Raw genomic sequence first — 20,233 nt, 5'->3', positions numbered from 1 at the left:
CCTTCAGGCCTGCACCCTGTTGCTCTCCTAGCCCCTACCCACATCTGTGGTATCAGTACATTTGTGAACGAATTCCCCTTAGAGCATCCGCACTCAAATGCCGCTAGGCGCTGACTGATGCCTTCTGAAAGATTCCTCCCCATTGTCCATGTGATTGTTTATGAACTATTTAACTGGGTTTGCTTGTTCTTTCTTCTCCATTGTAATGATTCCTGGCTTCTTCACACGAAGTGCATATGGTGTGCAATTATTAGAGGAAAATGCTTTGAGTCTGCTCCATTTTCTTTAAAGTGTAACTGTTGTCCATAGTGACAAATAAGAGAGAAAACAAAAGTAGGTAAAATAAGGGCACATCTTTATTTTGCTACAAGGCAGTAAGTACACCGTCATATCTCAAAAGTTCAGTGCTGGCCATCTTGCATCAAATGTTCTTAAGGCAGTGACTGGCTATCAATCACAGTTTCTGTCTCCCCAGTTGCAAACACAGGATCCATGCAACAGTTCTGAGACCATACACTTAGAAACCACAGAGGATGCGGATCAAATGCGGAACTCCCAAATTATAAAACAGTCAGGCTACACTCAAAACAAAACATAGAACATCAACAACACAGATCTCCCAAAAAAGAAGTGCAACGCATGCTTTTATAAACCAACAATAACAAAAAAACCACAATAAAAAATGCAGAGTCTCCCAAACAAGTTTTCAAATGTATTACAAAAGGAAAAAAATGTATATATATATAAAATTAAAAAGTCTGAAATACTAGTGCATAGTCAATTACCTAACACCAAGTTTCTTTTCTTTCTGTCCAAGCTCTACTGCCCCTCTGATACTAGCAGCATGTCTACAGGCTAAGACCATAGCAGCAAAAAACGTTTTTCATTTGGCATTTACAAAATTAAATTACTGAATAAAAATATAATTTTTTATAAAACTATTTCTTACAGTAATAATTTTTAAAGCAAGCTAACAGAAAACTCATAAAATGGTTTGGTACAATAAATGTACCTTCAATGTCATTAACCATAAATGAGCATTTACAATCTGGATTAAATGTTTCATGGTATTATTAAGTCTACACTTATAGTAATGCTTTTACTGATTTTTAAAAATATATGCATATGTTTAGTGATCGAGAAAAGTGAAATACTGGAGTACCTTTTATGTGTAAAATTTCAAAAAACCCATCACAGGAAAAAATACTGATCTGTTGGATCCTTTAAAATACAGATAAATCATTTTATGCTTTTTAAAAAAATCTGCATTAAGATATTAACAACTGGCTACAATTCATTACCTAATAATTTAGGTAAGACTGTTATTTATTTTTAAAAATCCTTTTAGTTGAGTGAAATCCAATAAGATTTCATTCAACTAAATGCACTTGGTGCTGCTCTCAACTGTTGTACCACAACAAAAATAGGTTCTTCTCCCATTCATGAAAAGTTTCATGTTGAGGAATGATATATCCCAAGTCAACTTGAAGTGTTCTGAAAACCATAATGCTTTTCTGGAAATGTCTCACATGACCAGCGTCCGGGCTGAGAATGCATTCACGTATTTACGAGCTTGACTGGAAGCTGTCATCTGCTCCTCCATCTTTCCACAGGATGCAGGTTCCCAGGTACTGCTACAAGGCTGATGGGGAAAGGGAGGGCAACAGGAATGTCAGACAAAGAAGCTCATTCTGTAGACCCAGCAGGGCCAGCACTGACCAACAGATGGCAAGTGGTTGACACCAGAAAGGCTTTGTCAGATAGAATCTTACCTCCCTGGCCCCCAGAAATCCGGTGTTCTTAAGGGATATGGATGATCAGAAATTATTTGTTAAGAGGGAAAACCCATTCCAAGCAGCTTCATAAGATATAATCACATCTTCATATTTAATGCCTTCCATCTATTAGGCAATTTTACAAAGCTGGAGACAGGAATAAGCATTATTTGCCAGATACCTAAGGTGAGCTATGGCCATCTACTCACTAAGCAAACTGCTGAGTGCCGTAGCCGCAGTGCAAAGCAGCTCATGCACGCGCTGGAATTGATCAACACCTGCTAAGTGTCGTATATATGTTTTCATCAATTACTTTAGAAATATTTATCAGTACAGTTTAATTTTTTTCTTTTTTTTTTTGAGACAGAGTCATGCTCTGTCATACCAGGTTGATCAGTATTGGTGCAATCACAGCTCACTGTAGCCTCAGCCTCCTGGGCTCAAGTGATCCTCCTACCTCAGCTTCCCAAGCAGCTGGGACTACAGGCACGTGCCACCAAGCCCCGCTAATTTTTGTATTTTCTGTAGAGACAGGGTTTCACCATGTTGCCCAGGGTTGGTCTTGAACTCCTGGACTCAAGTGATCTGCCCGTCTTGGCCTCCCAAAGTGCTGGGATTACAGGCATGAAGCGAGTGTAGTTTAATTTTTAAAGATACACTAGAAGATACAAGATGGACCTAATATCTAAGGACAGCATCTCCATGCCAGGGACAATGGCACTTCACATTTCACATGCATTATTTCATTAAAACAGCACAATCACCCTGGGAGGCAGGTTCATTCTCTCTCTAGACAGGCTAGAGAATGGAGACAGAAAATGGAGGTAACTTGCCCAAGGCCACTCTGTAAGTAAGTGGTGGACTGGCTTTGAACTTTGCTGTCTCCAGCTCCTGTGATGCCTCTGTGTTGCCTCAAATGCAAACATGTACTATTTATGCCCCACTTGGTTTCCAAAAGGACGCAAGATGATTAGAAAAGAAATACAAGACAACAGAGTTTAAAAATGTGTACACAGCAGAGTCATAGGGAAACAAATTTGGAAAAAATAAACACAGTTGGCCCTCTGCATCTGTGGGTTCCATATCTGTGGGTTCCACATTTGTGGGTTCCACATCCATAGATTCAATCAATGGCAGATCAAAAATATTCAGAAAAAAATAATTGCTGTGTATTGAACATGTATAGGTTTTTTCCTTGTCATTATCCCCTAACAATATAACAAATATTTCCATAGCATTTACATTGTATTAGCTATTATAAGTAATCTAGAGATGATTTAAAGTATACAGGAATGAACGGGTACTATGTACATTATTCCAGTGATAAATACACTCACAGCCTTGATTTTGAGCACTACGCAATATATCCATGTAACAAAATTACACTTGTACCCCATGAATGTATACAAATAATAAAAAAAAATTATATGGGAAGATGTGTGTAGATTATATGCAAACACAATGCTATTTTATATCAGGGACTTGAGCATTCCTGGAGTTTGGTGTCCTTGTGGGTTCTGAAACAAATCCCCCATGGAGACTAAGGAACAACTGTAACATGATGATGGTATGAGATTTGCACACAAAACACCTGCCATAAAGCACAGTGCCCCAGCTAGATGTAACCTCCCGCTTGATCTCTCTAGCAGTCAATGCAGAGAGGGGAACAGAAACACAAACAGATATAAGATTTGGTGGCTGTAAGCTCAAAAGGAAACCAGTGGGTTAGAAAAAGCACTATTCCTGGTATTGCTTTCTGGAGGGATTATTTTCCATGGGATAAAAGAATAAGAAAGGCCTTAGCTCTTCAGAGCCTACAGTGTCCTTTATGAGACAGAATGGACACAGGTGAAACAGGAGGAATAATAACAGGCCGTGTGTGCAGGTTTGTGGTGTTGCCCATGGGAAGAGGGGATGGGACATGAGGAACTGTCAAGGCAATGCTGTAGGGAAAGGGTGAAAACAGCTAAGATTAGGGAAGAGAGAGATGGAAACGCAGGGATGTCATCCAGGGAGTGAGATAGCAGGAAAGAGGCAGGAAGCTGCAATTTGTGCATTGCCAGTGGGAGGGGATGTGGAGGGGGGGAGGGCAGAGAAAGAAAGGGTTAAACAACAACATAAAACAAGCCCTCACTATATGCCCCGCATGCCTCTAAGTGTTATTGATATAACTCCTCTCATTTAATTCTCACACAAAACACCTGTGGCATAGGTACCATTCACTGCATCCATTTTACAGACCAGGCAATTTGAAAGGAAAAAAGGATTTAGGCGCCATATTCAAGGTTACCCGGGTAAGAAATGATGGAGCAAGAATGTCACCCATGGGACCACATCCCTAGTGAGTACCAGACACTGCCTCTATTCGAGTTCTTATCAGGAACAATAAAAGGAATCTGGGAAATTGTGTGCTCAGGGCACCAGGGCCCTGGAATCCAGGAAAGTGTTGAGATGGGGTGTGAGAGTCACCAGATTTCTTAGCAAAGAAACATAATTCTACTAAAACAAGGTATGGGTACAGTGGTAGGGTTTCCTTGCCTAGTTGCTGGAACAAAGTTTCCTGACATAGGGTTTGCAGTGTAATGTTCTAGCTTTTAAACTTTCCTAGGGCACAAAGCTTGTGCCATCTCCCCACTGATGTCAACAGCACTGTCTATGAATAGAAATGTTCACTCTGAAAGCTCAGAGGCTCAATGTATAACTTGAAATACTACATAGCAAGATGGATTATCATAGTATTTTCCAGAACTGAGTATCTCAAAAATGACAAGACAAAGATAACAGACAGGTATTCTGAATTGCCTTCTATTCCAAATTTAATGTTTTCCTAAACAAAATTACCAGATTAGTTACAGTATTTGAAATAGTTCTGAATAAATCATGTTTCTCTAGCCTCAAGCATGCAGGTGAAATACACATATCTCTCTGGTGTCTATCTGTCCATACAAATTCCCGAAACATGAAATTGACACAGGAAACCAATTAAATAACAAAATTTAATGTTATCTTTTCAGTTACTGAGCTTGCATTTGTAGTCGCTACAACAGTGTGACATTTAATAGTGACCACTTGAGGGTGAATAGTTCAATATGGTGAACATGAAGTACGATGCAGGGCTTATAGCAATGATTAGATGCACATGGAGCCAAGGACTTGGATCTTAAAGAACAAGTGACAAAACAGGAAGCAGAATGAAATATCTTAATATCATAATATCTTGTATGTAAATTTAAATTTACATAAAGTCACACATAGAAAAGAAAAATATTTGAAACGAATGGAGGGGAAGGGGAATGAAGGTGAGAATGGAGATGTGAAAACCAGGAAAGAAAGGATTGTTTCTGTTTTACTCTAGCTAAGAATTTTTCCAAAGTCTTTAAAATGGCCTATTAGAATTTTTTTTTTTCTATTCAGCTGGGCTTCAAGCAATATAGAATTTTCTTTTCTATTTTTCTTTTTTTAGACATAGGGCCTCATTCTGTTGCCCAGGCTGGAGTGCAGGGGCATGATCACAGCTCCCTCAAACTCCTGGGCTCAAGCGAGCCTCCCGCCTCAGCCTCCTGAGTAGCTGGGACTACAGGAGTGTGTCACCATGCCCAGCTATGTTTTTTTAAAAAAATTTTTTGTAGAGTGGGGGTCTCACTATGTTGCCTAGGCTGGTCTCAAACTCCTGGCCTCAAGTGATCTTCCTGCCTTGGCCTCTCATAGTGTTGGGATTAAGGATAAGCTACTACAACCAGCCAGAATTAATTTTCGAAATGTGTAAATCATCTTAAATGCTATGTTAAAACAATCTTATGCTTGCTATTACTATGCCTCCTGTTAAAAGTCAAGTTCTGTGTCTTTTTTGTTTTTGTTTTTGAGAGAGGGTCTTGCTCCTTGCCCAGGCTGGCACGATCACAGCTCACTGCAGCCTCCATCTCTGGGGTTAAAGTTGATTCTCCAACCTCAGCCTCCTCAGTATCTCGGACTACAGGCAGGTGCTACACTACACCTGGCTAATGGTTGTATTTTTGGTAGAGACAGGTCGCGCTGTGTTGCACAGGCTGGTCTCAACCTCCTGGACTGAAGTGATCCACTTGCCTCGGCCTCCCAAAGTGCTGGGATTACAGGCGTTAGCCACTATACCTGCCCTAAAAGTCAAGGTCTGATCCTTTGTAATACAGTCCTTAGGTTGACTCAGAATTCCCAAAGTTGATTCAGGAGAATCTCGTACTAAGTATTATCAACTGAATCTATTTTCAACTTGAAATCTGACTGTGTTCCTGTGAGATCGCCTACATGGCTCATCACTGTACTCATATTTAGCTCTTCCTCCAGGACTAGGTATTTAAAAATGAGATCAATATAAAGAAGGTACCATATATTTGTAATTGAGTTCTGAGAGACCTTTCCAAATAGTTAGCTTCTCCTAAGTCAAAAGAGAACTTACCAAGAAACAAATAAAAATGAAATATCCAAATTCCAGAAAGCATAGCATTTCTGAGTAATATATCCCCTGAAGCTCAGAGCTAGGGCAGCCAAGATGACTTGGAACGCCCGATTCTCCCAGTATAGACAAACACCAGGATGTGGTAGCCACCATGTACGAGAACCACTGTGTGTAGGAACAAAAAGGTCACCAAGCATGAGCGAGGCAGCTCCTTTTCTGCACCAGGAAAGCACAAGACAAGCACATCTTACCACAATAAATGAAACAAACTGGTCAGAGTAGACATATGCCTATGTCGTGAAAGTCAAGGAAGATCAGAAGATTGAGTACTTTGGTACAAAAAAAAAGAAATGCTCCCTTTCTCCCATCTTACCTGAAGCCTGGGGGCCCCATGCCAACTTTTCATGCAGAAAGAATTATTTTGACAAAGGAAGATTAATGTCTTTGTGCTGGAAGAACATTTTTAAATACTGTCATACATATCTTTGCAAATTCTCCTTGTTCTCTCTCCCTAAACTTTAGTTTCATTTACCCTAAAGAACTGCTGAGAATTATGGGTTTCTGCGTATGAATTCTTAAGTTACTAACCCATGGTGCTCTTGCAGACATGTCACTCTATCATAATTCATTTCAACATTAATAATCCTACCCACACATCCTCCTCCTGTGGCCGGGGAGTCATCTCGCTTATCCTGTAATGTGCCTTTAATTGCCCCTGGGCAGAAGTGAACTATAAACAGTCTGTCAAAGCTTTAACTGGGATATCCTGTTAAAGCACTTTAAATAAATATTGCCATCCTTTGTAGAAAACAGAAGAAATAAAAAGAAACAAGACCATGTCCACAGGTGGTTTTCTGTCAGAATTAGATGATCTTCACATTTTCATTTAGAATATGAATAGTTTTTTCATCAAGCTGAACAAAAACGGTTCTTATTATTATATTCATACAGCAACTTCACCCAGTATCTGCTGGCTTCAAAAGCCTTGGCAAATTATGTGTTTTACAATTTGCTGACCTAATAAGAAACTTGTATAAACTAAAAAAAAAAAAAGTAAAACCAAAGCAACTCATCAGATGGTATTATGTTTTTATTGTGTTTTGTTTTAAAATAAGCAGGCATCAATGGTATCTAAAACAGTAAAAAATAAGAATTTTCTGCTTATTCTATTTCACCTATCTGAAAAAAAAATACTTCCTCTGGACTAAAATTCTAAAAACGAGAATTCCTTCCCAAAGGGACATCTTTTGAAAAAATGGATCAGTTATAAGAGAGACTGTAGAAATCTTTAGTTGTCTCTTGAAAGTCAGGGATAAGCTTAAACTGAAATGTTGCTAAGGTAAGGTTAATGGTTACCAAACTTTTCTCGAGAGTAAATGCTCCCCTAGGTTGGCACAAATCAATTAAATGACTCCAACTTCAGCACTAATGATTTTCTATAGAAAATAATCTTAAAAGTTAGGGAAATAAAAGTTGAGACGGTGATTGGAAGTTGCCTCATCCACCAATGCCTCCACTTCCCAAGCCTAAATTAACAATTGCAAATGTGGATAGACCTTTCCCAAATTTGGAGTTTGTCCCAGATGTCTCTAGAGGTCTCTTCACCTTTCATGTTGATAGACTTTCTAAGTTTATATCACATAGCCTAGGGTGGCACAACTTTTTGCAATATCCTTTTCCTTAGTCACATATGAGTTCCAAACTATTAAGATTAAGACCAGTGCCAAATTGCTCTAAAGCAATTCTATCTTTGCTGGCCTGCCCAAGGAAGATTTTATCTCAGAATGTTTATTCTCTCTAAGTGTCACCAAACAAAACAAATGAAAAATCCACATCTCAAAATGTCTGGGGCAGGGCATTCTGACTCTGAGCTCAACATAGCTTCTCCCTTCACTTAGCCTTTCTCAGTTCAACCCAAAAGCTATACATACACACAAAAGCTGCTTAATTTATAACATTTTTTGAAAGCAGGTCACTGAATTACTACTGACAGCCACGTGAATTTCTGCCAGGGTAAGTGGAAAAAAGTGACCAAAAGGGAGAACCAAATGAGTGTGCAGGCATCCAGGGGAGCGGGTCAGCACAGCACACTAGATGAAAAAGGCTCGGAAAGATCTCTGTCATGTGCAGACGGTCTCCATGTCTGTTTAAATAACACGAGCGGCAGAAAAATAGAGGACACCAGTAAATCAGTTGCTTCATCTCCATCATACTGCGAGGTCTGACTACCTTTATTTCAAGGAATCAGTTGAATCAGCTCTCTCTTTTGGTGACCCACTGACACAGTTCTGTAAGAGTGGGACAGGGAATAGCATGCCAGAGGAAATAATATACCACAATGAAAAAAAACAAACAAAAACCCGAAAAACAAAAAACCACCCTGGCCTTTGGTGAGGGATCCTTGCCTGCATTTCAAGGACAGGGACTATGTCTAATAATACCACCAGTGTATAGTGGCAAGTGTGCCGCCATCTTGAAAGCAATATTATATCCATTTGATCTTCACAGTAACCTGTGTGATGAGTGAAGGATATTCCATGGTCCCAAACTTATAGTTTGCTTAATTGTGTTCACTTGATGAATTAAAGTCATGCCATTTGAAAATGGTGGAGTCTAGCCTGGAACCCAGGTTCTGTTGCCCCCACCCTTGTTTATTATACTGCTCAGCAGTGCCTATCAGGCAAAAAGGGCTTGCCTTATTTTTTTGAAAAATATAAAAGTTCATAAACAAATAACATAATAGGAGCAATCTAAAACACGCTGAACCGAAAGCTGAGGGGAGTATCAACTGCTAGCAATATTTTTAAATTCTTTGATACTGTGTAAATGTGTTTAAATAATAATGGCTGGAGAAATTTCTTTAACTTAAACTCGTTTTAAAAAAGTCAGGCCATGGGCAAGCCAAGTCAGGAAATTAAAATTTAAGGCTGTCATTCTGTGGTTATGAAAAAGAGGAAAGCGAGTGAGTAGAAAGCCTATGAACACATCTTTTACACTTGGGTTTTAAATAGGAATAAAAGGAAATTATAATTTAAGAGAAAAATACAGAAGTTCAGAAGGCTTATAACTTAAAGTACAGTTTTTGATCTACCAATAAAAATGTCTACCTTAAGAAAAGTTGATTAGCATAATGTGCTTATTTCAAAACAAAGGAAATGGAAAGCACGCTGAGGAAAGCAGGCAACTCTTTTCTCCTTGCTGAGGAGGGAGCTGTGCGTCTGCCTCAGTCTCTCTCGGGTAACTACTGAACGGCAGAATCCAGCAGCATTCCACAGTGCCTTTCCTACCACAAATGCATGCTTTCTAGGCTGCATGTTTTCACTACTTCCTCATTTGTGACCATTTTATAAGCTGCTAGACTCTATCCTCTACCCCACACAATGTGGAGAAAAGGCTGAATACTGGCAATGATATGACACGAAAATCTCATATATTCTGAGCCACATGAAAGACACAAATATGAAAAACATCTCAGAACATTTTTATTGTAAGAATATCCTGTTTGCGTTTACAATTTAAAATTAAAACAACTGTGAAAATATAAAAGAAACATAACAATTATAAGATTATGCAGCTGTTGCAAATTCCTTTTGGAAAAAGACTAAGTAATTGAAAAAACAAACATAACATGATTGTACATAACGGCTTATAAAAGCCTCTATTTAAGCACTGTAGATTATAGATTAGGTGGATACCTGGAGAGCTCTGGATTATTAAAATTCACTGAGTCTTGGCTGGGTGTGGCGGCTCATGCCTGTAATTCCAGCACTTTGGGAGGATGAGACAGGCAGATCACCTGAGGTTGGGAGTTTGAGCCTGGCCTGGCCAACATGGTGAAACCATGTCTCTACTAAAAATACAAAAATTAGCTGAGTGTGGTGGTGGCCGCCTGTAATCCCAACTACTTGGGAGACTGAGGCAGGAGAATAGCTTGGACCCAGGAGGTGGAGGTTGCAGTAAGCCAAAATTGTACCACTGCACTGCAGCCTGGGTGACAGGGTGAGACTCTGCCTCAAAAAAAAAAAAAAAATTATTTGTATCTCAATGACAACCCACATAACAATGGACAAACTTAGCACCCTGATTTTGGTGTCTATGTACCATTTCTCACTAAGAGGATTCAGAGCACCATGAGGAAATGGCTGATTCCAGTAAGAGAGTAAGGAAATGTGGCTATTAAATTAAAGCAACTTAAATTCATTCAAATTGAAAATTCTGTTCCTCAGCAGCACTTGCCATATTTCAAGTGCTCAAAAGCCACTGGCTATCATAGTGGATAGCAGCATATTAGATATTTCCTTCACATCACTGTAGAAGTTCTATTAGACAGCACTGGACTAGAGAGTAAAAGAGATTTAAGAGGCTTAACCAAATGCAATGTGTGAAATTGTTTCAATTTTGATTCTTTTTTGGATTAATGGGAAAATTTAAATATACCTGAGAATGAGAAGATTAAAGAATTATTGTTAAATATGTAATGATGGTATTAGGTTATATATTAAAATGTCTATTTTTAGAGACACATCTGGAAGTACATGAGAACAAAATGTTATATTAGTTGGAATTTACTTTAAAATACTTCAGGCTGGGCAGGGTGGCTCCCGCCTGTAATCCCAGCACTTTGGGAGGTCAAGGCAGAAGGATTGCTTGAGCCCAGGAGTTTGAGGCCAGGCTGGGGAACACAGGGAGACCCCATCTCTAAAAAAATAAAAAAATAAAAAAAACTAGTTGGGCATGGTGGCATGTGCCTATAGTCCCAGCTACTCAGGAGGCTGAGGTAGGAGGATTGCTTGAGTCCAGAAGGTAGGCTGCAGTGAGCCATGATCTTGCCACGGCACTCTAGCCTGGGTGACAGAGCAAGGCCTTATCTCAAAAAAATAAAAAATAAAAAACTGGCCGGGTGCAGTGGCTCACATCTGTAATCCCAGCACTTTGGGAGGCCGACGCGGGCCGATCATGAGGTCAGGAGATCGAGACCATCCTGGCTAACACGGTGAAACCCCGTCCCTACTAAAAATACCAAAAATTAGCCAGGCATGGTGACACGCGCCAGCTACTCGAGAGGCTAAGGCAGAAGAATCACTTGAACCCAAGAGGTGGAGGTTGCAGTGAGCCGAGATCATGCCACTGCACTCCAGCCTGGGTGACAGAACGAGACTGTCTCAAAAAAAAAAAAATTTAAAAAAAAAAATTAAAAAATAAAAATAAAAACTTCATAAAAAAGAGATGAGGTAGGCCAGGCGCGGTGGCTCACATCTACAATCCCAGCACTTTGGGAGGCCGAGGCAGGTGGACCACTTGAGGTTAGCAGTTCGAGATCAGACTAGCCAATATGGTGAAACTCTATCTCTATTAAAAATACAAAAATTAGCCAGGCACGGTGGCAGATGTCTGTAGTCCCAGCTACTCAGAGGACTGAGGCAGAAGAATCGCTTGAACCTGGGAAGCAGAGGTTACAGTGAGCTGAGATCACGTCACTGCACCCCAGCCTGGGCGACAGAATGAGATTCCATCTCAAAAAAAAAAGAGATGAGGTAAATATGGCAAAATGATAACAATTGTTGACTCTAGAACATAGTATATTTTCCATACTTCTATGTGTGTATAAAATTTATAACAAAATGTCAAACACATAGCTTCTTGAAATTTCTAATTTTAAAACAGCAAACGTAATTTATACATATTGCATGTGCATTTATATGTATGTTAGAAGCAAAACCATAATGGCCCAGTATATGGGCCTCAAAAATAGTAATAATTGCTTGTCTAAAATGTTATTACCATAATCAAGCTGGGGTGATTAAAACTAAAATGATAAAACACAGAATTGCACAGTTCCTGTGTTCTTCAATAAACTGTTCTTGCACCTAAGTTATTTAGACAATTTAGAGGGATAGACGATCAACTGCATTACACCAGTTGCAAACATTTTACATTTTAGAAGTATTCAAATTTTAAAATATTTTGAAACTCCTATTTTGCTGTTTTAATAAAAGCATTATGACAAAAATGTCTAGATGATTTGGCTAAAATCCCACTTAATATTTGATTTATTATAAGTACAAATTACAAAAATTATAGATTATATAAAGTACTCAAGTAAAATACATATCGTTTAATAACTTTAACTAAATAATCACTTTAATATGTTCAATAATACCATGTGTGAGAAATAGGCCTAATTAGGTCAAATTGGATTATCAATAGAAATATATGAAATAGCACTGTGTTTTAAACAAACAAAATTATCAAATTGCATAAAAACTTCTATAGAAATATTATTAGTCAGGATTATATGAAATATAGGCCATATATGTTTAAATATTTAGAGTTGCTTGATGCATTTTCCAATACTTAATCACAATAGTCTGAAACCTTTTAGAAATCACATATTTCTGTGGTATCAGAAGCTAGAACTCCAGGACATAAAATAAAGAAGATACTTGGTGTATAGCATTCATTCATTTAGTGAATATTTCTTTTTTCCTCCCAACTGGCAAGTATGTAGAGCAACATTCATTAAGTATTTCTTAAAATAAATTAGTATCTATTATAGCAGATTGATTTTTTTTTTTTTTTGATATGGAGTCTCACTCTATTGCCTGGGCTGGAGTGCAATGGCGCGATCTGGGCTCACTGCAACTTTCACCTCCTGGGTTCAAGCAATTCTCCTGCCGCAGCCTCCCAAGTAGCTGGGATTACATGTGCGCACCACCACGCCTGGCTATTTTTTTGTATTTTTAGTAAAGACAGGGTTTCATTGTGTTGGCCAGGCTGGTCTCAAATTCCTGACCTTGTGATCCACCTGCCTCACCCTCCCAAAGTGCTGGGATTACAGGCGTGAGCCACCATGGCTGGCCTTAAAAAAATTCTTTTTAGAGACAAGGTCTTGCTCTTGTCTTCCAGGCTAGAGTGCAGGGGTATAATCATAGCTCACTGTAACCTCAAACTCCTGGGCTTAAGGGATCCTCCCTCTCTAGCCTCCCAAGTAGCTAGGATTACAGGTGTGCACCACTACACCCAGCTAATTATCATTATTATTATTTTTTGAGATGGAGTCTCACTCAGTCACCCAGGCTGGAGTGCAGTGGCACTATCTCGGCTCACTGCAAGCTCTGCCTCCCGAGTTCACGCCATTCTCCTGCCTCAGCCTCCCAAGTAGCTGGGACTACAGGCGCCCACCACTACGCCTGGCTAATTTTTTTTTATTTTTAGTAGAGACAGGGTTTCACCGTGTTAGCCAGGATGGTCTCGATCTCCTGACCTCGTGATCCACCCGTCTCAGCCTCCCAAAGTGCTGGGATTACAGGCGTGAGCCACTGTGCCCGGCCCAGCTAATTATTTTTTTAATAGAGACTGAGTCTCGCTATGTTGCCCAGGCTGGTCTCAAACTCCTGGTCTCAAGCTATCCTCCAGTCTTGGCTTCCCAAAGTGTTGTGATTACAGTCATGAGCCACTGTGCCTGGCTTTATAGCAGATTATTAAAATATATCTGGTCAGTGTAAACCAGTAAACTATATAGTTTAGACAGGAGTATTGACTCTAAAATTAACTTTCAAGTCTCAATTATTCAGTTTGATAGAATTGACAAATATTACCTTCACCATACACAACTTAATCTCAGTGTACAGATGTGAGAATCCATAAAGTGCCAATATGACTCACTGATAGGAGAATACACATTAATAAAACAGCTACAACTTAATTTTGAGTTTCAAAGATAACCAGTATTTCCATTAAATAAAATACAAATATACTGATAAAGTTCAATACTGAACTATGGGTTGCAACTTATGTAATGGTAATTGTCCCCAAGTATATTTATGTGTTGGCTTTTTGAAATTTAGAACAGACTTTTTCTATACTACTACAAATACAAGTTGGCCCCAGGCTAGGTTAGAAAATACACACAAAACTTAATCTAACTTAATTAAAACACTAATAGCAGTAGTTGAATTCTGTTCTCTAGAAACCAAGGGCCAAGTAACTTAGGCGGGAATAAAAAAAAAAAGCAAAAGCTTTCCTTCTGGACCTAAGAACAGCTTTCAGGAAAATTTTGAAATGGCTACCCTTTGCCTTGAAATCTTTGTAACTCCCTTTCTGGGTTCCTCTTAGGTCTGGGTGGAGTTCATTCTCTTCCTCATCTCCCAATTCTTTGTGATATTCTTTTTTTTTGAGATGGAGTCTCATTCTGTCACCCAGGCTGGAGTGCAGTGTCACGATCTCGGCTCACTGCAGCCTCTGCCTCCTGGGTTCCAGCAATCCTCCTGCCTCAGCCTCCCGAGTAGCTGGGATTAGTAGAGATGGGGTTTCACCGTGTTGGCCAGGCTGGTCTCAAACTCCTGACCTCAAGTTATCCACCTGCCTTGGCCTCCCAAAATGCTGGGATTACAGGCATGAGCCACTGAGTCGGCCTCTTTGTGGTATTCTGAGTCTTCTCCACACGGGGCCGACTCTAGCCTCACTGATGCAGGAACTTGTCCAGATTCCCCATAAATACTGACTCCCTGTCTCACACTCCAGTCCACAGCCATTTTACCAAAACAATTGCTGTCAGATAGAGGCCAGGAAGGAAGCAATCTGATTTAATTAAACAAAATGTGCTTGCGACCCTTATTTAAAAATAATACTAAGCACCGGCCGGGTGCGGTAGCTCACAGCTGTAATCCCGGCACTGTAGGAGGCCGAGGTGGGCAGATCACTTGAAACCAGGAATTCGAGACCTGCCCGGCTAACATGGCAAAACCTCGTCTCTATCCAAAAATACAAAAAAAACAGCTGGGTTGCCAGTGGCTCACACCTGTAATTCCAGCTAATTGGGAGGCTGAGGCACAAGAATCACTTGAATCTGGGAGGTGGAGGTTGCAGTGAGCCGAGATCACCCCACTACACTCCAGCCTGGGCCACAGGGTAAGACCCTGTTTCAAAAAACAAAGCAACATCAACAAAAAACCCTGAAAAACTAAGCATCGCAAATACTTAAATAGGGCAAGTTTTCAGTTTCTCACAATTTGGAATGAGAAACTATCACAAGGATGGGAAAACCCTTTAAGGGAATGGGCAGACTCTCAAAGGTTGCTGTCCTATGATCATGCCATTTAACTTACAGCAAGAAATATGACTTTCAGCTTCTGAATCCAGGCTCTTCACTTCCTCTAGGGTTATGAAGTTTCCCTCTGCATGGCACAGGGGGATGGAGGAAAGGGCTCTGCAGGTGGCTGGGTATTGGGCTATTAAATGTTAGAAACTGCTTTAAATAATTTAGGGAAGCAAAATTTGCATTCTTATTTACATTTGGCTCAGGATTAATTTGGAATTTGTTATATTTCATCAACACACACCCACTTTAGGGTTACAAGGGAAATCTCTTTTGATATTAAAACCTGACAGCAGATGGTCAACTTCAGACTGGCCTTACAACATTGACAGTTGACTTTCTTATTCTGACAGTCAAATACATTGCAATTATTTTCTGTCTGACTAATTTCAGACTTCATTTAAAATTGGAACAGTCTCTGAGCTTTGGTTGCCTAGGGATACAGCATAAAAAATAAAAAATTTGGAACATAAACTATATCGATATATTTTTATAAAACATTTGAGGGCAGAAGAAGATATTGACACACGTGTAATACACCTTAGTCTCAGTCACAATAAGAAATGTTTCATTTCATCATGCTTTGGGGTATCTGCACTCATAAAAATTTCTAGCATGTCTCATATGAGTAGCAAAAAGGAATTATTGGATTTTTCTAGACATCAAGAATTGTATAAAAGCATTACTCCTCTATGTCTAAAATGTTGAAAACAAAAAACAGACCACCAGCACTACCATCACCATCACCACCAGCACCACCACCAAAGATGACAGTTTTTCAGTGAATGAATTTTAAAATACCAATGTTGGAATAGTAATTACCTGCAAGGGGCTCGCCAGGGACCTGTTTTTAGGTACTGTAAATGCTTTGAGAACATTGTCTTCATCTTCTGATGCTGGCGCCATTAAAACGGAGCTTGTAAGAATATTCTAACGGGAGGAGAATAATTTGAAATTTAAATGAGGTTGGATAATATGAGAGCCAACATTTTTCTAACACTGTGGAAAGCAGATTACTATGAAATGATACACATTAGCATAAAAAAATGCAGTTATCTGCCAGAAATTCTCCCCACTATGAGCTAAAAGGAGAACTCAACTATGTCTGAACCTTAATCCCATTGTGGCAAACATCACAACACAAGCTCCTTTGGGATCCCAGAGTTCTAGGCATGTGTTAGGCACTCAAAAAACATCTGCTAAATGAATTAATAAATACATGCCTTTCAAAATAGAAGATTTATTAAGTTCTAGGGAGAGAACACTTTATTTCATATATTGGTACAGAACTATCAATATTTTAGAGCTATAAATTATTGGCAAAAAATAGTGAAAAGTAGGGAATTCAGAACAAGACTTTCTGAGTTCCAGCCCAGCACCATCCCTTATTAGGTATATAATCTTGAGCAAATGACTAAGCCTCTTTGTGCCTCTGTTTTCCAGTTGACATAATAGAAATGATAATAATACCCACCTGGCCAGGTGCGGTGGCTCACGCCTGTAATCCCAGCACTTTGGGAGGCCGAGGCGGGCGGATCACCTGAGGTCGGGAGTTCAAGACCAGCCTGACCAACGTGGAGAAACCCCATCTCTATTAAAAATTCAAAATTAGCCGGGTGTGGTGGCAGGTGCCTGTAATCCCAGCTTCTCAGGAGACTGAGGCAGGAGAATCACTTGAACCCGGGAGGCAGAGGTTGCGGTGAGCCGAAATCGTGCCATTGCACTCCAGTCTGGGCAACAAGAGCGAAACTCCGTCTCAAAAAAAATAAAAATTAATAAAAACAATACCAACCTGACAGGATAATTGTGAGAATTCACTGAATTAATTCATCGAAAGCCCCTAGAACAGTACTTACCACTTAGTACCTACTAAATAAATCTTAGCAGTTGTTATTAGCTCTGATTTTCCTTAAGACATAAGGACAACCATTCACAAATTATAAACTTTAAAAATGGTGGTAGTAACCCAAAGCAATTGGGTACAATACTGGGCATCTACTATAGACAATGTGGTTGATACCATATGAGATGCTACACAAACCAAACAAGAGACAACTTAACAAGAAGACAGTATTATTTAGAAGACAAATAAAGGAAAATATAAAAATGAACATAGTTTTTATATCCATGTAGCAGATTTTTTTAAATGGCCAAGGCACTCAAATAATAAGAAAACAAATAATGAAGAAGTCTGCAATGTTTCTAATACATGAAAAAATCTCAACTTTATACTCTACATTGATAATCATTTTTTAAAAATCACGTGCAGTAGAATATTTAGAAATAAGATGCCTTAAAGAGGGGGTGCTGAAACTGCAGCAGCCCCACATGCCACACACAGGATTTTGTGAGGCACCAGCGCCACATACAACTGGGGGGCTGGTGCACACGTACTTACCGGTGCGTCTGCCACAGGCGAGGTCTGCGTGAACAGTTGGGTATTCAGACTGTCCCCTTCCCAGTGGTGTGAGCAGAAGAAGTTTCCTGATTTATCAGTTGGAGATTCCACCTAAAAGCATATAGAAAGTGCTTCGTTGTTTCTAGAGCTTCCTATGAAACATGTACAGTCAGGAGTATATTTCTGGCCAGTCCCTCAAATACTTTTATAAAACTATGTTGCTAACTTGCACTATCAGCTCAATTTGCTCTGTCTTCTGGATTCAACAAAGAGCCACTGATAGCAAATTTAAAATGTGACTAGCTCCAAATTTACTGCCCCTGTAAAGCTCCTACGTTTTCAACCAATGTTCTGATTTTAGGTGTTTATTCTATTAAGAATATATTTTAATGATACACCTAGTAGTGTTGTATCTGTCAAGGATTTTATTTTGGTGACATGAAAGATCTTTTGGTGACAAAAGACTGGTTTTTAGTCACACTTCTGGTAAAATTCTCCATTACTAAATAAGCAAATCAGATTTTTAGCTATAAAAAAAATACTTATCTTTACATGAAAATAAATTCAAGAAGCACTGTATCTAACCTGCTGGAAAACAGCTAACAAGCCAAAACTTTGATCCTTGCAGGTTAGATTCCCTTTTTTTATTTTTATTTTTTTTGAGACAGAGTCTCACTCTGTTGCCCAGGCTGGAGTGCAGTGGCGCGATCTTGGCTCACTGCAAGATCTGCCTCCCAGGTTCACGCCATAATCCTGCCTCAGACTCCCGAGTAGCTGGGACTACAGGCGCCCGCCACCACATTCGATTAATTTTTTTGTATTTTTAGTAGAGATGAGGTTTCACCATGTTAGCCAGGATGATCTCCATCTCCTGACCTTGTGATCTGCCCGCCTCGGCCTCCCAAAGTGCTGGGATTACAGGCGTGAGCCACCGCACCTGGCCTCCCTTTTTTTTAATACAATTAATTAAAGATACTATTATTTTAATTTAAATTCCAATTCTTCACATCTAAAAATGAAATATCAACTTTCTATAATCAGTAATGTTTAAAAGTACATTAAAAACCTGTTTCCCTCCCTCTTCTTGATACTCTCTAGCATGTTTTCTATCCAAACATGAAGTAGATAGAGACGGCTTGGCTTCCCAGAGGAAAGGTTGATGATGCCTACAGTCTGGCAGTACCTTTTCACTGCACCTTGTATGAAAATCTTGCATGAAAAGTGGTGGTGTTGAGGCAGACACATCAGGCTGCACACAAGGAACAAAGGGGGCAGGATTCTCAGCTTGTTGCTTCCAAAGGATTTCGTGTTTACCTCTTGTTTGATTTTCTTCAGTAAGGGTGGTCCATTTTCTTGAAACTCAGCAACAATTCCAGATTCATCAGATTCCTGTTTGATCACATCCTGCAGATCTTCTACTAGATGAGAGGGTGTCTGAGGCTAAAGGGAAGAGTGGGTATTTTTGCATCAGAGAGAACTCCTGGTGGGACTAATAAACCAATGAAACCCAAGAACTTTTCTAGAACTTACTAGCATCTTCAGGGGACCGTATTTAATTTCTTGAGCTGCAAGTGCATGTTTGAATGGTGTAGGAGTTCTTGGAGAGCTTTCTAAGATTGACCTTTTGATAGCTGGGGTTCTAAAACTTTAAAAAGAAAACAAGCAGTGGCTCAATATAAAAGAATAAATGTCCCCACATGGCTTTACCTGTTACATTTAATATTTTTCCACTGAATACAATAAACTCTGTTCCGGATATGGAATTGGGGTATGCTGATTAATCATATTATTCGTTAAGAAAAAGGGAATATGCATATCACATATTTTCAAAGATTTCAAAATATTATACCCCGAAGACTAAAAGCATTAAATGATTTAACATCTTTCCTTAATGGCTCTGAAGACACATGTAGTGCCTATGATCTGTATAAGACTATGAGCATCAAGAAGACCTGATGTCATTTACAAATCAGTTTTCCCTATTCATGAAAACAGAGCCCATGCTACAAAACATGTTAACCTTTTAAAATTTACTTTTTGTACTTCGAAATAAGAGTGCATTTCTTTTCAAGGTTTCTGATAATTCACACTTTCTCTACCATTTCTCTGAATTGATTAAGGCTTTATTGAATAAAAATGACTGCTTACTCATCCCTTGGCTTCTAATCATATAATATTCCTGGGGATGTCAGAAGAGGTCCTATCTACACATAAATTCAAAAAGAAAAAATAAGATTAAAAAATACAAACTAAAAGTAAATAAATAAACAAATAAAATTAAATAAAAATACAAACTAGGTAAGAAACCATACTCGTTCTTATTCTGAAGCTTATAATAAGAGAGGAAAGAGGTTGAAAATCTGGCTTTCATAAGAAGGCCTTATGGAGGGAACAAACAAACCGAATGGAAAAGTTTTATGAAAACTACTTGTGCATATATAGGACATTTTGGAGTAAGTTACAAAAGGTAATCTAGTTCATCTTCCCATCTTCTACCTGTAGGTAGTTGTAATATGCCCAAGACAGATATA

General features: G+C 39.2%; 1 protein-coding gene across 10 annotated transcripts in view; it reads right to left on the bottom strand.

Moving 5' to 3' along the window:
* Window positions 1–334: 334 nt before the first annotated feature.
* MYB (MYB proto-oncogene, transcription factor) overlaps window positions 335–20,233 on the bottom strand; it is a 37,708-nt gene continuing 17,809 nt past the window's right edge. For 5 of the 10 annotated variants that reach the window (XM_030803571.1, XM_030803583.1, XM_030803624.1 and 2 more), the window contains 5 exons: window positions 19,233–19,347; window positions 19,017–19,142; window positions 17,703–17,813; window positions 16,127–16,234; window positions 335–1,642 (listed from right to left, as the gene is read on the bottom strand). In XM_030803571.1, coding sequence (XP_030659431.1) covers window positions 1,526–1,642; window positions 16,127–16,234; window positions 17,703–17,813; window positions 19,017–19,142; window positions 19,233–19,347 — 577 coding nt within the window. In that variant the 3' untranslated portion in view covers window positions 335–1,525. Of the gene's footprint in view, window positions 1,643–15,502; window positions 15,738–16,126; window positions 16,235–17,702; window positions 17,814–18,768; window positions 19,143–19,232; window positions 19,348–20,233 lie in introns of those variants that run through there. The other 5 variants (XM_030803594.1, XM_030803588.1, XR_004027967.1 and 2 more) reach the window with 5 other exon arrangements.

This window comes from Nomascus leucogenys, chromosome 3 (assembly GCF_006542625.1).
Source record: "Nomascus leucogenys isolate Asia chromosome 3, Asia_NLE_v1, whole genome shotgun sequence".
NCBI classification, from domain to species: Eukaryota; Metazoa; Chordata; class Mammalia; order Primates; family Hylobatidae; genus Nomascus; species Nomascus leucogenys.
Note: the sequence above shows the minus strand (reverse complement) of the source record. Positions and strands in the feature narration are given on the sequence as shown.